At 43.5% G+C, this 18,213-nt stretch overlaps 1 protein-coding gene across 1 annotated transcript in view; it reads right to left on the reverse strand.

Annotated features, from left to right (window-relative positions):
- Positions 1–15,735, reverse strand: part of LOC121287569 (cyclic AMP-responsive element-binding protein 3-like protein 3) — a 61,867-nt gene extending 46,132 nt beyond the window's left edge. Inside the window, exons 1-2 of the mRNA XM_041205500.1 lie at positions 15,636–15,735; positions 9,582–9,658 (exon numbers count right to left, since the gene is read on the reverse strand). Coding sequence (XP_041061434.1) covers positions 9,582–9,658; positions 15,636–15,735 — 177 coding nt within the window. The remainder of the gene's footprint in view (positions 1–9,581; positions 9,659–15,635) is intronic.
- Positions 15,736–18,213: the final 2,478 nt, after the last annotated feature.

The following is an 18,213-nucleotide window of genomic DNA, read 5'->3' on the forward strand; positions in this document are numbered from 1 at the left end:
ACATCACCACGGTCTGTAATGAAGCAAAAGTAGGTATTTTCCACTTATTTATCATATCACTATCTACAACAGAGTGGAAGTTACTGGAGAGCATATATCAAGTCAAAGCATTTCTTTATGCATGGGAGTTCTCTGTGACATTAAAGGGCTTCTTGTCTTCAGTACAGACTCTATACAAACACTTGATTGAATAACATTAAGGATGAATATTGATTCTATCCTCAAATAATTGCACCTCCACAGTGCTAAATCAAAATCAGCTACATCAGCTTCTCATTTTTCAACTTTATGATCCCCTACTCCTACCTTTGTCCTATCAGATTCCAGTTGGTCTCTGATTGACAGCACTGGTGACCAATCTTATACCATGAAGCTTCAGTCATTTTCTTAATCACAGCAGTAAACAGAACAGCAAAAAGTTTCCTTTTATTCATTCTCGGGATGTGCGTATTGCTGGAAAGGCTAGTACCCATTGCTAGTTGCCCTTTAATACCCATTGCTAATTGCCCCTCAGAATCTGTGCCCACCTCCAAGGGACGTCAAGAGTAATTGCATTTATAAATAGGGAGGAATCTTCTGCTCTTGGTGGTGGTGGGTTTGGAGTTGGGAAGGGCAAGTAATTAGGAGGGATGGTGACATACCAGAACTACCTGCCACCTTCCTGCCTCTGCCAGAATTAAGTTCTGGGTGGGAGGCCCATGGTCAATCAACTAATGACCACTTGAAGGCCTCATCCCACCACCACTAGTACTAACCCAGCTGCAGGCGTGCCTGTCAATTTGTGGCGTACATGGCAGATAAAACCATGCAACCAAAACCGTGCAGCCAACTTGTCACCTCCTGAGGGATCGCTCAATCAAAGGCACTAGGATGGGGGAACACTGAGAGCCACCCCCTCCATTGCTGCTGACCCCCTACACCCCTCTCCCCGTGACCTTCATCCCTCACCAAGAAATCCTCCCCCGCCATATTGCTTATCTATGGCCTGTGTTGCTCAGTGATCCTGGAACTCCAGTTCCTGTCCTTCTGGTAGCAGCCACTGCCTCCTCAGCGGTGCTGCTGAGCAAAAGTGCTGCCAGCCCCCAGGGTCTTGATTCCAGAGGAAGGTCTGTCGTTGGCCTTGCCACTGCCTGATTGGCATGTTTAGCGGGCCTTCCTAAAAAGAGGCAGCACGGGTCTCTCACTGGCTTTCCAGCCAGCAGTCAAGACGCCCCTCAACAAGATTCCACCTTTAATCACATAGCCAGATCGGATAAGCACAGCAGGTTTCTATCCCTAAAATGTAGACAGTTTGGCAGTGTAACAGTCATTTTTACTGATACCAGCTTTTTAATTTCCAGATATTATGAGAAATAATTATTGGTCTCATTTATCTCACTTGGGGAAGGGTTCCTCTGTGTTCTATGTGTAATACAATTTACAGTCTGCTCTTTATAAATGGGTTCAAAGCTTAGTAAAGAATCAGGCTGTATTAATAATCCCATCTGTTAAATCCTTGCTCAAGACTTTGATGGATTACTGTCACCTGTCTTGTCCCAGTCCTTAGTTTGTGACTACCTACCTCCGAATGATTCAGGCATTTCTCCATTTTATTCAGAAGTCAAGCTGCCCTTTCAGTGCAAATGCAAGCAAAATACTTTAGACTCAATGTTATTGTCTCCAATGCAGTTGTGCAGCTAATCTCAGGGTCAATATACATATATCTTTAACAGATCTCCTCCCTATTATGGTGTGCAAATTTGGATCACAAAACCTCCTGGCAACAGTTAGAGACTGCAGGATTGTGGATCCAGAACATCCTGATCATTTACAATCTCGGTGTCTTCCTTGACCCTGAGCTGAGATCCCAACTTCATATCCTCTCCATCACCAAGACTACTTACTTCCACCTCTGTAAAATTGCTCGTCTCTGCCCCTTCCTCACTCTATCTGTTGCTTAAACCCACATCCATTCTTTTGTTACTTCTGGAGTCAATTATTCAAATGCTCTCTCGTCACAGTCACATCTTCCAAGCTCAGTATACTTGAGCTTGTTCAGAGCTAAAGGTAAAATACTGCAGATGCTGGAAATCTGAAACAGAAACAAAAAATGCTGGAAAAACTCAGCAGGTCTGACAGCATCTGTGGAGAGAAAGACAGAGTTAATGTTTCGAGTCCGTTTGACTCTTCTTCAGAGCTAAGAAGAAGTAAAACTGTGGTGAAATTTATGCTGTTTAAAGGGAATGGAGCAGGTGAAGCTGGATAGAAGGCCAGCGATTGGTGGAGGCAAAGGAGAGATTGACAAAGATGTTATAAACAAAAGGTCAGAGGGGTGATAATGGTGGTGGTACTGGCTAAAGAAGTTGCTGATGGTGACATAAAGGAGAGAAAGCAGAATGTGATAATAGCCAGACAAGAGCAAGCACTCTGGAAAGACCAACATGAACAAGTGACAGATGGCCCTAGTGGGGGTGAGGTGGGGGGAGATCGAAAATAGGCTAAAAGCTGGGGACAAAACAATGAATAAAAATGAAAATAAATAAAAAATAAGAAGAAGAATAAGTGGAAAAAATAAAAATTTTAAAATAAAAATGAATCTTGATAAAAGGGTTGAGGATCAGTGAGTCTACGTTCCTCCATAGGATGCATTGTAGAGGTTTCCACAGATTGAAGTCCACCGTGTAATCATGAATTGATGAGAATCCTGCTCTTACACTGTTCATCACGCTGTATTATAGCTTTTGATTGAGATGTAATTGGGTTTTAACAGTGTACTAACTTCAAAATTATTGCTAAACACCCTGAGAAGCTTATTTTATATTTGTAGAATGTCAAATTTCTCCATAATGATAAAAATACCACATACTTATTTTAAAAAAGCCGATTATCTTTATTTTAGCTTCTATCTTGATACAGTCATACATTTACTCACTATCTGAAATATCAAATTAAAAGTGAAAGATTTTAAGTGCATTTAATTTTCTGGTATCTTGTGTGTGAACACTTCACTGTGATTGGTTGCCTTACCTACTTACAGACGTCACTGCACTGCATGCCAAGACATCCCTTTGATTTGTTGCCAGATTTAATCTGCTGTGGGGAAAGGGGAAATTCTCACCACAGTGAGCACAAGGTTTTTCTGAGAAGCTTTCTTTGAGGTCAGCAACGAGCTCTCTTGCTTCACCAATGACACAAAAATTCAGGCCAACATAATTTGGACAGATTGTCTTATTGTGGCTCTTTTTGTGATAGAAATGTTATTGCACTGAATGATATGTTCCATATTATAAATAAATGATAGCAAATTAAAATAATGTGGGAGTCATGGATGAGAAGGTCAGATCTACAAGTCAATTATATGTTAAAGTAAGAGGTACGTTGAAACATCCCGCATAGATTTGAATAAATTTGTGGATCATTACAATAAATTTGGGTACGATTAAGCTTGAGAGCTAAAGCTTACAGAGAAGTATGACAGTAAGTTTGTTATAGTAAGCATTGATGGCACATTACATAGAAGTTTATCTTAATATAATTTGTACATACTCGTAAATTATACTTTTCACCATTATCACTCCAGCCATAAACTGAATCATTTTAGCTAAATGTAAAGTTACAGAAACTAATAAATCTCAATGCAGAATTATATAACAATTTTAAAAATCTACAAGTTAAAAAGTCTTAACTACAAAATTTATATTCAAATGGTACCCAAAAGCCAGTTTATCTTTCAATTTATAACTGCTGTGCTGTAATTTCATTACTGAGTTATAGAAATTGCTTGTTTAGTGTGTCAAGGCAATACACTGATATACATTGCTCCCAACTACCGAATAGCATTCTGACTGAGTCACAACCAAAATAACAAGCTTGGGGTTTGAAAATGAAGACTAAGAAAGACAAACAGTATCAATGTGATAAGCCATGATTGCTACCACAGGAGAAATCACGGAGAAGGAACAGTGTGAGAACAGAGTATTTGGATCTAAAAGAAAGAATTTGCATTTATACAGTGCCTTTCACCTCCTCAGATCATCACAAAGCACACCACAGCCAATGAAATACTTTTGAAGCCAATCTGTGTACAGCAAAGTTCCACAAACATCAAGTGATTATGGCCAGATAAGTTTCTCGGCGATAATTGAGGGATAATCATTGACCAAGACAAAGGTTGGCCACGAATAAATCTCCAGCATACAGGACACTCCCTGACAACTCCCATGCTATCTTTCTCCCAGGGCGCAGACCCTTTAAGATCAAGAGTTCGACTCGCTACTCCATCCCTGTGACATAAATGGAGGCTGGAGCCGTACCAGGGTCAGAGTTTGGGACAAAGCCTTTCTTGGGTTTGGAGTGGAATGGCAGTGGCAGCAGGGACAGCACAGAGGCTGAGGCTGAGACCAGAGGTCAGGAGGGTGAGGGGCATAGCCGAGGTGCTGGGCCAGGGATTCATAGTCATCATGGCAGTCATTTGTACCCAGCTCATTGGTTATAGGGGAAGTCACACACTCAAATGAAGATAAACAATTGTGGTTCTTAGAGATGTCTAAAAAGTAAAAATACAAGACATAAAGGTGTCCAGTACCAGACAGGAACTATCTGGTATAAAACTGAACCAATGGCATCCTTAGCCAGGACGCTGGGGAAAATTTCCCTGTTCTTCTTTGAAATAGACCCATGGAACCTTTTACATCCAACTAAGGAGGGCAGAGTCTAGGGTTAATGTCTTATAGAATCATAAAATGGTTACAGAAGGAGACCATTCCACCACCCAAATCCATGCAGCTCTCTGCAAAAACAACTCAGCTAGTCCCACTCCCCCATCCTTACCCATAGCCCTGCAAATTATTTTCCTCTTCAGATAATGATTGAATTCCCTTTTGAAAGCCACAGTTGAATCTGCCAATGTCACACTCTCAGGCAGTACATTCTAGGTCCTAACTACTTGCTGTGTGAAAATAAATTTCCTCAGGTCATCCTTTTAAACCAGTGTCCTCTGGTTCTTGCCTCTTCCACCAATGGGAACAGGTTCTCTCCATCTACTCTGTCCAGAACCCCTAATGATTTTGAACATCTCTAGTAAATCTCCTCTCAACATTCTCGAAAGAGAACAGCCCTAGCTTCTCCAATCTATCTACATAACTGAAGCCCCTCGTCCCTGAAACCATTCTTGTAAATCTTTTTGCACTCCCTCACTGGGCTGTGTGCCCAGATTTTGTGCTCAAGTCTCTGGGGAGATAATTGAACCCATGATCTTCTAACTCAGTGGCTAGGCTGCTGCCCATTGAGCTACAGCTAAGCAAAAAAAAAACAAAAGAGGTTACCAAAAAATTATGTTTCTACAGTGCTCCTCACAAGAGAAAGTTTTGACAGGGGGCATTTGAGTAAAAGGGAAGAAGAAGGGATTGGGGAGGGCTAATGCATGATCAAAGAAAAAGGTTTAAGCAAAGAAGGTGGCATGATGGAGGGGTTTTGAGATAGGTTTCCAGTGCTAGAAAGAACAGTCGCTGATCCTGAAACAGAGCAGACAAGGAGTAAACTGGTGTCTGAGGAGAGAAGGGTCAATGCAGAGACACACAGGAACAGGGGATCACAGAGTTAGGGTAGGTAGAAGGAGTCAAATACAAGAATGTCAAAATTGATCTTTTAGGGTACAGGGAACAGGTACGACTTGACAATATCAAGGGTTTTAAGGATGGAAGATTCTGTTTGGAAGGGTCAGCAGTATTCTCATATTAGTAGCTGTCGGAGGGAGAGAGCAATGAAAAGAGAGGATTTGAGAAGTGAAGTGAAGTCTCAAAGTGAGAGAGGACACACAGCGGGTGAGGCAGACAGTATCCCAGTGATTGTAAAAGGCAGTCTTGGTAAAGCAAATTAATGTGCAAAGGAAGGCAAGGCTTACCATCTCAAGATTAAGTAGAAATAAAGGAATTGCTAGGTGCAAAAAGACCAAAGGCTATCTTTGCATATTTCAGGAAATAAACCAAGATCACTTTGATGTATTCACACTGGTAGTTGCATGATACATGATAATGGAGTTGTTGATTTATCTTATGGAGTTGTTTGTTAATTATCAATTATGAATTATCAATTAATCCACAACAGATCTAAACATGAGGTGAGGAAATCCCAGTGGTGGAGAGCTTTGGAACCAGAGGTCCAAGGTTATCTGTCTCTCGCAAGCATGCTACATTAACTACATCATGTCTCAACTTATTCATATACTTTATCCCAAACTGCTAAAGGTGAAGGAAGGTTGGTGAAGTCAGTTCAAATGAACAATGAATTAGATAAAAGTTTTGGATATGGCAGAGAGGAAGATTAGAGGAGAGAGAATCACCTCTCAGTCAAGTTTTTTTTTCAGTATCTTCAGAAGTGTAACCCATGTTTCTAGGAAAGCTTCTCCAGATATGGGAACGCCATTGACACTTTTTGAAGAGGAGTAGAAGATGTCCAAGTATCCTGTGACATTCCTCTCTTAATCAACACTACCAAAAGCACATTTAATTGCTGTTTGTTGGATCTTCCTCCGCTCAAAATTGGTACCACTTGTACCTAAATAACAGTCACTACACTTGAAATTGAATTAATGTGAAGCACTTTGAGATGTTTCAGAGAGGTGTGATAAGATGCTGTATAAATACATGTCTTTCTCTATCAGGCGTTGGTGGAGTGGATTGTTATAGATGCTGAGAAGATTCAGAAGAGCAAAGAAGTGATTGTTTTGACAGAGGACTAAAGCTTTTTTTTCACAGTTTTATAATCCGAGAATTAAACCAGCCTGAGGAAACCAGGCAGTGGTCTCATTCTGATTTGTCTGAAAGCTTGAAATCATAATTCATTCTGGATTGACCATTTTACAAATGAGTGGAAACATGAATTCTGCTTCTGGCATGCCAAGGCAGAACCAGAATCCCCTTGGATTCAGGGCGTTAAAAGTAATCAAAGCATCAATCTGAAACAACGCCAAGTCCAAATCTCTACTATATGCTCCTGTTAAATTTTGAGCTGATGTTGGTTCAAGAATTGCAAATTATCTATTTTTAACAATTGTCAGATTGTCAGACTTGCAAACTTCCTCGTCACTGGCTATATTATTGTTCCTAGTCTTTACTGTTTTCATGCCCTTATCTGAGTTGTATGGGGATGGGTGGGTGGGCGATGGCTGGCTGATGGTTTGGGGTGAGCTGATAACAACACTGGTGTGAGACCAGATATTCTAACTCCTGTGCCTCAGTACCTGGTCAAAGGGCATTTACTTAAGCTGCACTCTCCCCCAACCTGGGTGGGATTCACAACTGGTGTGTGGCGGGAGCAAGATTTCACCCAGGTGAAGCTGTCGCCAGAGACTCAAAGGCCTGGTCCCTGGCATTAAGGTGGGGAGGATTGTGTGGAACTGACTCAGAGTTAGTAGGAGGGAAGAGGGATAACAGAGGTTCAAAGATTGCTTGTAGGGCCTGAAGGAACGCTCCTGCTCCATCTGGCCTTCAAAGCAATATATGTTTATGGTTCAAAAACAGAAAATGTGAGAAAAGCTCAGCAAGCCTAACAGCATCTGTGGAGAGCAAAACTTCTTCATCTGAAGAAGTCATACAGACTCGAAACGTTAACTCTGTTTTCTCTCCACAGATGTTGTTAGACCTGCTGAGTTTTTCCAGCATTTTCTGTTTTTGTTTCAGATTTCCAGCATCCTCAATATTTTGCTTTTACATTTATGGTTCAAGGCTTCCCTGGCTACAACTTGTGGGACTGATGTTAAAATAATGTCATGGTCAGAATTACAACGTCTGACCCTGACTCTTATAATATTAATGAGACCCCCTTTGAACTGTGGCAGACACCTTTCCCATGACCAGAAACAGAGTGACTAAAATGGAAGGGGGCACAGATGTGTCAGTAAGCACTGGTAGCAGCTGACTGCCATTTCAACCACTGCCTGCATTAACAGCAGGCCTCTCATTTCAATATTTACAGAAAATAAGCAAGGATTATTTTTCTGTATTCGTACAATAGTACCATAATAAGTTATAGGGGTCAGCCTCAGCTCAGATGTAGCACTCTAACCTCTGAGTCAGAAGTTATGGGTTGAAGTGTCAGACTTAGACACGTAAATCTAAGCTGACACTGCAGTGCAGCACTGAGGGAGTACCATCTTTCAGATGAGAATTAAACTGAAGTCCCATTTGCTCTCTCAGGTGGATGTAAAAGATTCCATAACTTTATAAAAAGAAGAGCAGGGGAGTTCCCCCTGTTCTCCGGGCCAATATAAACCCTTCAACCAACATCACTAAAATAGATTATCTGGTCATTATTACATTGCTGTTTGTGGGACCTTGTGTATACAAATTGGCTGCTGTCAATAATGATTACATAGTGCTTAAACTTCAAAAAGTACGTAATTGACGGTAAAATATTTTGAAACATCCTGAGCTTTTGAAATGCAGTATATTAATACAAGCCTCTTTTTAAAAAAAAGTTAAATTTGCAAACGAAATGTGCCCCACGTTACTGTAAGGTCTACAAAGGTTTCAATCAGCCACCATGGGTTCTATGCTTGAATCTCCGTCTGAACTTTGTCCTGTTTTAGACATCCATGTTTGAACAGAGCAGATAAGAAAATTCCAAATTGAGTTTATTTATTGAAAAAACTATTTAACTTGAAATAAACATACCTTCCCCGTGACCAGCGTCATTTCCTGAAATTCTGGTGAAGTTCTTTTTCCTTCCATTTTCCTGTATTTCAGAAGCTTTACACTCCCATTCACTGGTGCACCTTCTCTCTTTCTCTGATTTGATCAGTGACTAAGTTGAAGTCGAACAAAGCAAAAATAGCTTCAAGTTCTTGCGACATCAGCTGCCCTTCTGATTGGCTGTGGACTGGCTGTTAACAAGGCCAATGTGCAAGGAAAGGCAGCGATTGCTATTGGAATTCCACATAGGTTGTGGAGAGCGCTAGGAAGGCCTGTCAGAATTGGTAGTCATGTGATAATTGGGGGAGGAATAAAAGGGGTTCTTCAGCTGTACTTTTACTGTACCTTAAACCAAAGTACAACACTGTTAATGTGGGATGAACTTTAAACCATGATTTCAACTTACCAAAGAAAATGCATGTTTCATTAACTATTTGAATATTGTATCACCATTGCAGCACAGAGTCATGTTTTGTTAGCTTTTTTTTCTTATAGCTCTCATTTACTGATGTATTTTGATAATAGGGTACTAGATCTTCTTTAGCCTGTCCCTCATTGGTCATTTTCCTCTCAAAGTAGCTCACACTGAGCTATAATTTCACAGGAGGCAATGGTTCACAAATATCTCATCCAAGTAGTCTTTGTGAGCCAATGCCAATGGGGGCCATCACAACCAAGATTGATTCTCTCCTCATCCAATGTCTAGGCACGTGCAATTTCTTTCTGTAGCCAATGGTGACATTGGTTAATTCAGTGGAGGATCAAATTTGAGTCTCCAGGGTTTGCATGGCTTGATATCAGGCAATACCACACATTGATCCATACACCAACCGAGATAGGGGAAACAAATAAGCCACAGTTTTTGTCCATATAATACCATGTGTTATATTTAGATTTTGCTGACTTACTTACCTTTGTGACCAATACGAACAGCATGATCTGAGGTCCTGCTTCTACCACTTGAGCTGGCAAATACCATCTCTCCAGCCCTAAAACAGATCCAATAAAAGGCAGACCAAGAATAAAACAGTCCTAAAGATGCACCGTCCATCTCTAAGATCATATAACGTACAAGAATGACAGGCAGGAAAAGTCCAGTTGGTCCATCGAGCTTCCCTCACATTCTTGATGTTTGGAGCATCATGGCTAAGATTTTCTTGCTCTCCCTGCATCCATGTAATGTAAATAAGCTGAAAAGTCAGATAGAAATCCAGATCACAGATTTTTAAAGCCTGATTATTCTTTGCAGGGTTAGCACAGATAGAGGCTCCAGTTAGCCATTGAAACTGCTAGATCGACCAGGCAACATTTGACTATTTTTAATTTAATCATTCATGGTTTCTGGGCATCACTGACAAGGCCAGCATTTAGGGTCCATTCCTAATTGTCTTTGGGAAGGTGAGCCAGCTTCTTTAACTGCTGCAATCCGTGAAGGTACTTCCACAATAGGTAGGGAGTTCCAGGATTTTGAACCAGCAACGATGAAGAAATGGCAATTTAGTTTAAAGTCAGGGTGGTGATGTCCCCTTGCATCTGCTGCCCTAGTCCTTCTAAGTGGTAGAGATCATGGGTTTGGAAGGTGTTGCCATAAGAGCCTTGGCTAGTTGCAACAGTGCATCTATTACAGTAGTTGACATACACTGCAGACGTTAACCCTGTTTCTCTCTCCACAGATGCTGCCAAGCCTGCTGAGTTTTTCCAGCACTTTCCGTTTTTGTTTCAGATCACCAGCATCTGCAGTATTTAGCTTTTATACTATTGTGCTCACAGTACTTGTTCTGAGAGTTTACTGTTACTATTTTACAGGTGGTTTCTGCTACTTTGGAGGTGACTCCGGAAGTGGGAATAATTGTTGCTGTGAGGAGGAATGGCTGACTGTGCACGATCTTGTGCTGTTCAGCTTATTATTTCTGTATCTGCAAGGAGCTTGTCAAATCTCACATTGGGGGCAGGCGGGAAGTCGCTATACCCACCATTACATTCTAGGGTCGAAGTAAAGGACACCCATACAGCCATTTGCTCACTACAGGCCAGAAACATCAGTCTGGCTATCATTCAGGATTCTGCCTAGAGCAGAATGTTGTTCTGAGATGGTCCTTCTGTATTGGACTTTAGCTGTATTATTTGGTTAGTAGGAAGAATGAAGGCTTACTCTGGTATCTGCTTAACACTTGCTTATTGGTACTACTTCTAAACATTTTACAGAGAAGGCATGCTGCTCCTAGGTATGGTGTTCCAACCTCTCTCAAGTGAGACTAACACATGACTGACTGATGTCAGTGGTACATCACGATCTACGTCATACATTAGCATGTCCCATCTGTTAATCCTTTACACTACAAATGTCATAGAGAAGACAACGTGTGGCTCCAGAGTTCAGCGACGCCTCCCTGGAGATTCTCCTCCAGGCTGTCCAGGATGGCAACAGGAAGCCTTCCAGTCAGACCATGGTGGCCTGGATGGAGATCACAGAGGAAGTTAGTGCCTATGGAGCCCACCAAAGAAACGTCCAGCAGTGCAGAAAGAAGATGCATGATCTGCTGTAAGGGTAAATGGCACCATCTACTCACTGCAAAGTGACACTCATAAGGGCATCAAGCAGTTTAAGTATGCGAGTGCACAGGGATGTCGGCAGATGGGACATGTGCACTGAATGTGTGCCAGCCACTTCATGCTCTCAATTTTCTATCAGTCGTAGGGCATTCTGCTTGTTAATTACTTAAATCACTTACTGGGGAAGGCTCAGCAGCTGCCAAAGGTCTGCATGCTCCCGAATTGCTCATCCAACCATTAGAATGGCAATCAATCCCTCTGTCTTTCAGCAGGACAAAAACACCCACAATAAGCAGGATTGGTCCAAGACCAGGGGCAGCATTCCAGACATTAGATTCCTCACCCCTTATGAGGAGCAGGCTGTCGAGACAGCCGGGAAGGAGGACCGTGCCTGTGCTAAAGATGAGATGGGACTCCCCCAAGAAGTCAGTGAGGATGCCTCCAGTTTGCAGTTGTCAACTGCGCCCACAGAATAACATATTGGTTTAATTAAGGAACCTGCTTAGGCATTCACTAAATCTTATTCTCCATTCCAAGTACCAGTAAGAAAAGGGAGAGACCCACAAAAGTTTTCAGCCACAGCTCCAGCTCCAACCCCTCCTCTCAGGAAGATGCCTCAGATGATGCACCATCACAGCATTCACCTGCACCCTCCACCAGGCAGATACAATCACCTCTGTTGGTCCAAGTTCTAGAATAGGCTCAGGTTCATAAGCTGGCGAGCACATCACTGATACAGGTTCACATCCAACAGAGGTAGTGCCAGCCTAAGTCTCTGACACTCTGAGGGATGCAGGAGACTATGTCTCTGCAGAGTCCCATGCAGTTGACGAGCCTCTGGGCTCCGCCCTAAGAGACTTATTGGAGATGCAGAGACAGGCAGTTGAACATCAGGCAGAGTTGGCAGAGGACATGGACTGAAGGCTGGGGAGTCCATCCACGTTCCATCTGCTGTCATGGCTCCAGCATGCAAGTGCTTGGCTGCCTCCATGGAAAGGGTGGCAGCCACCTTAGAAATCCAAGTCCAGCAGAACGCACAGTGGATGCTCACTATGCACTTGGACCTTTACTCTACTGCTCTAGTCATGGGTCCCAAGACAATCCAAGGGTGCCCTGCCAGTGACTCCATCGCCTCCAGCAGGTCAGGCCAAGGAGGGTGCACCTGCACCTGAGCAGGAGACTCTTAGCAGGCCGGAGCTCTCTAGATCTTGGGCCACCAGAGGACACCCACCAAAGTCATCACAGTCAACAGGGCATAGAAGTCAGCAGGCAGCCTCTACTTCAGCTGTGGATGTCAGGACTGCACCATTTTGAAGGCACACACGTGGCACAGGTGTACAACCATTGTATACAGTTTTGGCATTGTAAGTATATGTTCACTTGTACTGTTTGCAAGTTTCCTGAATTCCATCTTGCTGCTGGTTGCTTCAATGGTCATGGGCATTTAAAGGTGTGGAATTTAGGCCTCCATCAGAGTCTGATGATGAACTCCTATAGATTCAGTTCTCTCAAATTATCACTATAGTGATTATTCAATAATCCCACATATGCAAGGTTAAGCTCTGGTCATTACTTGTGAGTGTTCTGCCTGGGCACACATCATGCAAGTCATTACTTGCAGCTCGCCATGTTATGATTTTTGAAAACGTGTTCAGCGGGGTCATTGAAATTCCTGACGCTGTTGCCCTGATGTGAGAGGGTGACACAAGTACTCAAAGGGAGTTAAATCTGTTATGTGAGTGGCTAGAAACACTGTAGATGCAGTTTCGGGACTGACAGAGTGAAGCTCTTACACTGTCTTCTTAACAGTAGAAAACCAGAATCTTCCAGACATTTCTGGAGAAAGCTGTGGTGGGCATGTCCAATCGTTAAAGGCCTTCCTTAATGATTCATCATTTTCAGGTAACATGCAGATGGAGGCTGCAAGTAAGAAGGCAACAGGCGTTAGCATTGACTGCAAAATGAATTTGAGTGTAGGAATAAAGAGGTGTGTATGCAGTTGCCTGACCTTTGTCAGACATCACTGTATCCAGTGAGAGTCAGTACCTTCAAGAACTGAATCTCACTGAGAGTCAGCACCTTCAGGAATTGTATCTCATTGACAGTCAGCACTGCAGGAACTATATTCCAGTGAGAGTCAGCACTTTCAGGAACCGTACGCCCAGTGAGAGTCAGCACTTTCAACAACTGAATCTCACTGAGAGTCAGCATCTTCAGGAACTGTACCTCAAGAGACAGTAAGCACCTTCGGGAACTGTATCTCAGAAAGAATCAGCACCTTCAGGAACTGCAATGCGGTTAGAGGCAGCGCCCTTAGGAACTGTACCACAGTAACAGTCAGCACCTTCAGGAACTATGGATCTTGTTTTAGGGAATGTGCAATGATAAAGTTAGAAGACTTAGTATGGTGTGTGAGAGGAGCATGTGTGTGGTGAGACCATACAGAACTTGGAAGTGACAATTGGCTTGGGAAATTGAAGACCAAGAATAGTTGTGCATCTTTTAGTAAGCTGGACTGGCCACCTACCTCTGGGCAATATGTTCCGTGCTCTGCCTGTGACCAACATATCTGCCCTTCTCCTCCTGTTTTTCTCTGCACTCTCTCCTCAGGGGGTGATCTTATGACATCACCCTCCTGCAGCCAGTTCCTACTATCGCCTGTTATTGTATTCTTGAAGTGAGAGTGTTGATTATGGATGTATGTATTGACAGATGTGCTTGTCTCCGTGTGATGCCTCATGAGGTTAAAGAGCAGTGAGCTGTGTCTGAGATGTGAGTAGTACCTGTGAAGGATGCAATATTATGGCGGTAAGGCACAAGAGGATCCCAACAGTTAAGCTTATGTTTATCTTAGATAGGCTGGGTGGAGTAGGAGTGAGTGTTGGAAGTTTTGGAAGCCCAAAGTCCAATGTTCAAAAACGAGTTCAATAAAGTCAGCACAAAGGCTGTAAACATAAAAATTAATTGTTTATGATTAACCCACTGAGTATGACATCATTTTGTCATAAAGGGCAATTCTGAAATTAAAGTAGTTAGGAAAAAAGTGAAACAAGTGTGGCTGGATTTTAAGTTGCACAAGCAGGTGAGGTGGGTGGAGGCAAAAGCGGACAGCTCACCTGCTCTCACCCTGTCCCACAGCAATCACACACCAGCCGGCCAATTAACAGCCGACTGGGGGACTCCCACTAAGTGAATGGCACAGGGTAGGCTGGATGGAAGGGGCAGGCACACAGACAGAGGTAGCTGCTAGTGGGTGGTTAAAGGAATGCCAGTAGTGAGCATGAGCATAAGAGAGGGCCTGGAGGAGAAGGGCAGAGTGCATTCCAACGACAGTCATTGAAGGTTACTTGCAGCCAGAAGGGCTATTGCTATCCTGCCAATCCCAATTCCTGAAGCATTCAAAACTACTGGTCACTGGGGACCAATCTTCACACACCACATGGGTTTGAAGAAAGGCTATCAAACTATCCAATCATCAGCAATAGCAGAGGCACAGTCATGGATGGTTTAATGATGACTCCTTGCATGTCTCCTCCAGGCTGTCACCGAATGGCAGGAGGTTTTCCTCCATGGGATGGCATGAGGTGGCATTCCCATCAATAAAAGAAAGTCTAGATGGCGGTGACAGAGGAGGTCAGTAGCTGTGGGGTTGTCCTTAGGTCTTGGCTACAGTGCAAAGAAAGGGTGAAAGGCTTTACATGTTCTGCAAGGGTGAGTGAGGATCCTAACTCTCAATGTGCCCACACACCTATAGGAGGATATGCATGTGGTGTGCGTGGGAGGTGTCTGTCAGGAGTGTGGATGGCTGATCCTCTCACCCACCCACAATGCCACCTGAAGGAGTCTAGGCATCCTGCATCACTCTCTGGGGCTGGGGCATGATGGCTGGAAAGGTTACGTACAAGGAAAGCAATGCCATGATGTACAGTACAGAAGGACCAGAGACAGTGGGTACCTGCTCATGGGGTTGATACATTCAAATATGGAACTCATCAATCTCCCATTGCTTTTGCAGAAGAGGATCCTCAATGCTCATGAAAGGTTGAAGTCAGGTGGTGCAGTACCAAACTTGGCAGCGCTGATGAAGATGGAGGAGGACATCCTAGATATGATCAGTCAACAGGGGTCAGATTAGTTGGGAGAGGAGGGGCCGGAGTTAGTGCTGGGGGTGAAGAGTATCCGAGGGACCCTTTCTCAGCAATGGAGTCGAAAGAATGTGGTTGGGGGGTGGGATGTGTGTGTATTGCTAAGGGTGGAGGTGACCACCTCTGTGACAAGCATGTCATGATGCAGGTCTCTGTCCGTGATGCAGTTGTTTTTACTCAGTCCTCCTCTTCATTGTTCATTAGCACTCATCTGTGTTATTTCTTCATCAGTTCAGTGTTCGGTCTGTTACGAAACTCGAATACTTACCTTGGAGGTCGGAAATTCCAGGTCCAGGTGGGCCACAGGCCTTCTGTGCATGCACCAGCTGGGAAGCAGCTGGACATGCGCAGTTGGTGTCTTTTACCATCTTAAGGCCAGGAACTGGCCCTGCGCATCTGGGCAGGAGCAAATAAGTGAAATGGCACCAAACTGCAGATCAGGTGATCTAAACCACAGTGCCATTACCAAGGAACAGGACATGGGGAAGGGGACAAGGAGGGGTCCCAGAAGAAAGTCCCAGGCAGGGACAAAGACATGGATCAGAAAGAGGTCCCAGAAATCAAGTTAAAATAAAGGAACAGAGCCAATATGCTCCAAGTTAAAAAGAGAGCTGCAAGGAGCAGGTATGAAGCGAAGCGGGGTTGAGAGAACCCCTGAAGATCCGAGGAGGCAGCCAAAGGTTAGTGACTCCTTACTGCGGGCTTTATGGGGAAAGTGGTGTTCTGCTTGGCATGGTCAAGGATCTGAAATTATGTTTGGAGGGTAAAGTTTGAGATCCAGGAGAAAGGAATCTTGGAAGGTGAGACTGAAGCCCTGGAGCTGGATCCTTGTTGAAGCTGTCTGAGTGGGAGCAGCATTTGAAGAGAATTCCAATGCAAGTTCTTCAAATGTGGAGATTGGAAACCCTCCTGAGAAAGACAAAGTTTTCGTGAGACTGGTTGGCTCACAATGTGACAAACATCTGGCTAGGTTGCAGAGAAATCCATGGAATCCGCTTAGGTCACATCTGTCATTTACTTTGGAGTTTGGTGTGTCTGACCACAGTTCACCTGTTATTTCTTTTGTACCTCCTACTTACCCTGAATATTAGAGTATAAGATAGTTATTGTAAATTGTTTATCTGTCTGAATTTATTTGTCTGTAAAGATGTTGCTGGGGTAAAGGAATAGTGTAATTTGAATCATGTTCTTGTATTGGTATTGAAATCTTTCCAACCTTTTTTGTCTGGTGTAATATAGTTCATTTTTTTGTTTAATAAATGTTTTATTCTTTGTGTTAAATGTTCATCAGCAGACTCCTGTGAATTTGTTCACTAACTTTCCTCCACAGTTTCTAAAAAAAACAAAGTTAGGATCTATCAATAACAAAAACAGAAAATGCTGGAAAAGCTCAGAAGGTCTAGCAGCATTGACGGAGGGAGAAACACAGTTAATGTTTCAAGTCCATATGACCCTTCTTCAGAGACACAGAGAAGTGCAAATGTGATGAAATTTATACAGTTTAAGGGGGATGGGGCAGGTGGAGCTGGATAGAAGGCCAGCGATAGGTGGGGACAAAGAAGAGATTGACAAAGATGTCATGAAATGAAGGACAAAGGGATGTTGATGGTAGTGGTAAGTGCGAAGTGCTAATGGTGGCATAAAGGTAAGAAAGCAGAATGTGATTATTGCATTATGTGAAAGAACAACATGGAACAAGTAACAGGTGGCCCTGTGGTGGATGGGGTGGCAGGAGGGGAAAAAAGGATAAAAAATGGGATAAAAAAAGAGGATGAAAACACAGATAAATGAATAAAATTAAGTGGATAAAAAAATAAAAATGAATGTAGAAAAAAGAGGAATGAAAAAGGGGGTGAGGATAGAGGAGAGAGTTTATGGTCTGAAGTTGTTGAACACAATGTTATGTCCGGAGGGCTGTAAAGTGCTTAAGCAGAAGATGCTGTTCATCCAGTTTGCATTGGGCTTCACTGGAACATTGCAGCAGGCTAAGGATGGACATGTGGGCATGAGAGCAGGTTGGTGTGTTGAAATGGCAAACACCCGGAAGTTCTGGGTCATGCTTGCGGACAGATCGGAGGTGTTCTGCAAAGCGGTCATCCAGTCTGCGTTTGGTCTCCCCGATGTAAAAGAGACCACAAAAGGAGGAGTGTGAAGATCTGGCGGAGATTCCAGAGGGTATGCACGCACTGGCAAAGACAGTGGAGGAGTCAATCCAGGCCAAGAGTGCTGCTATCTCCCTCCCTTCTGAAAGCATGGCTTCTTCCATTAAGAGATTGACGACTCTCGTGGAGACCTATCAAGCCAGGTTTCACTCCGAATCTGACTTGTCTAGTATTCACATCAGTTAGGGTCATAACAGGCCCAGCAGACACCATCCCTGAAGGACCAACGTCAGCCTCTGAGGAAGAGGAGGGGAACTCAAAATGCACCATCCCATCCTTGCTCCACACCTAGCATCAGCTCAGATGCTGGCACCTCGGTGGGTATGCATATGTCAGCCAGACCAGTACCACCCACAGGTTTGAGCATTACAGAATCACCTTATCAACTATGAGGCAACAGATGTTGAATGACCAAAAAGAGGCGTGTGAAGATCTGGTGGCGGTTCCAGAGAGTATACGTGCCCTGGTAAGGACAGTGGGGGAGTCATCCAGGCCAAGAGTGCTGCTATCTCCCTCCCTTCTGAAAGCATGGCTTCCTCCATCAAGAGATTGACGATGCTCATGGAGACCCAGACCAGGAGCACAATCAGGGAATTCCGGCTATATGTTTGGGCCTGCAAGCCATTGTATTGTCAACGACCTCAAGTAGGCAGTGCCAATGCAAGATGGACAAGGTACCTGGAG

This window comes from Carcharodon carcharias, chromosome 14, assembly GCF_017639515.1.
Source record: "Carcharodon carcharias isolate sCarCar2 chromosome 14, sCarCar2.pri, whole genome shotgun sequence".
NCBI classification, from domain to species: domain Eukaryota; kingdom Metazoa; phylum Chordata; class Chondrichthyes; order Lamniformes; family Lamnidae; genus Carcharodon; species Carcharodon carcharias.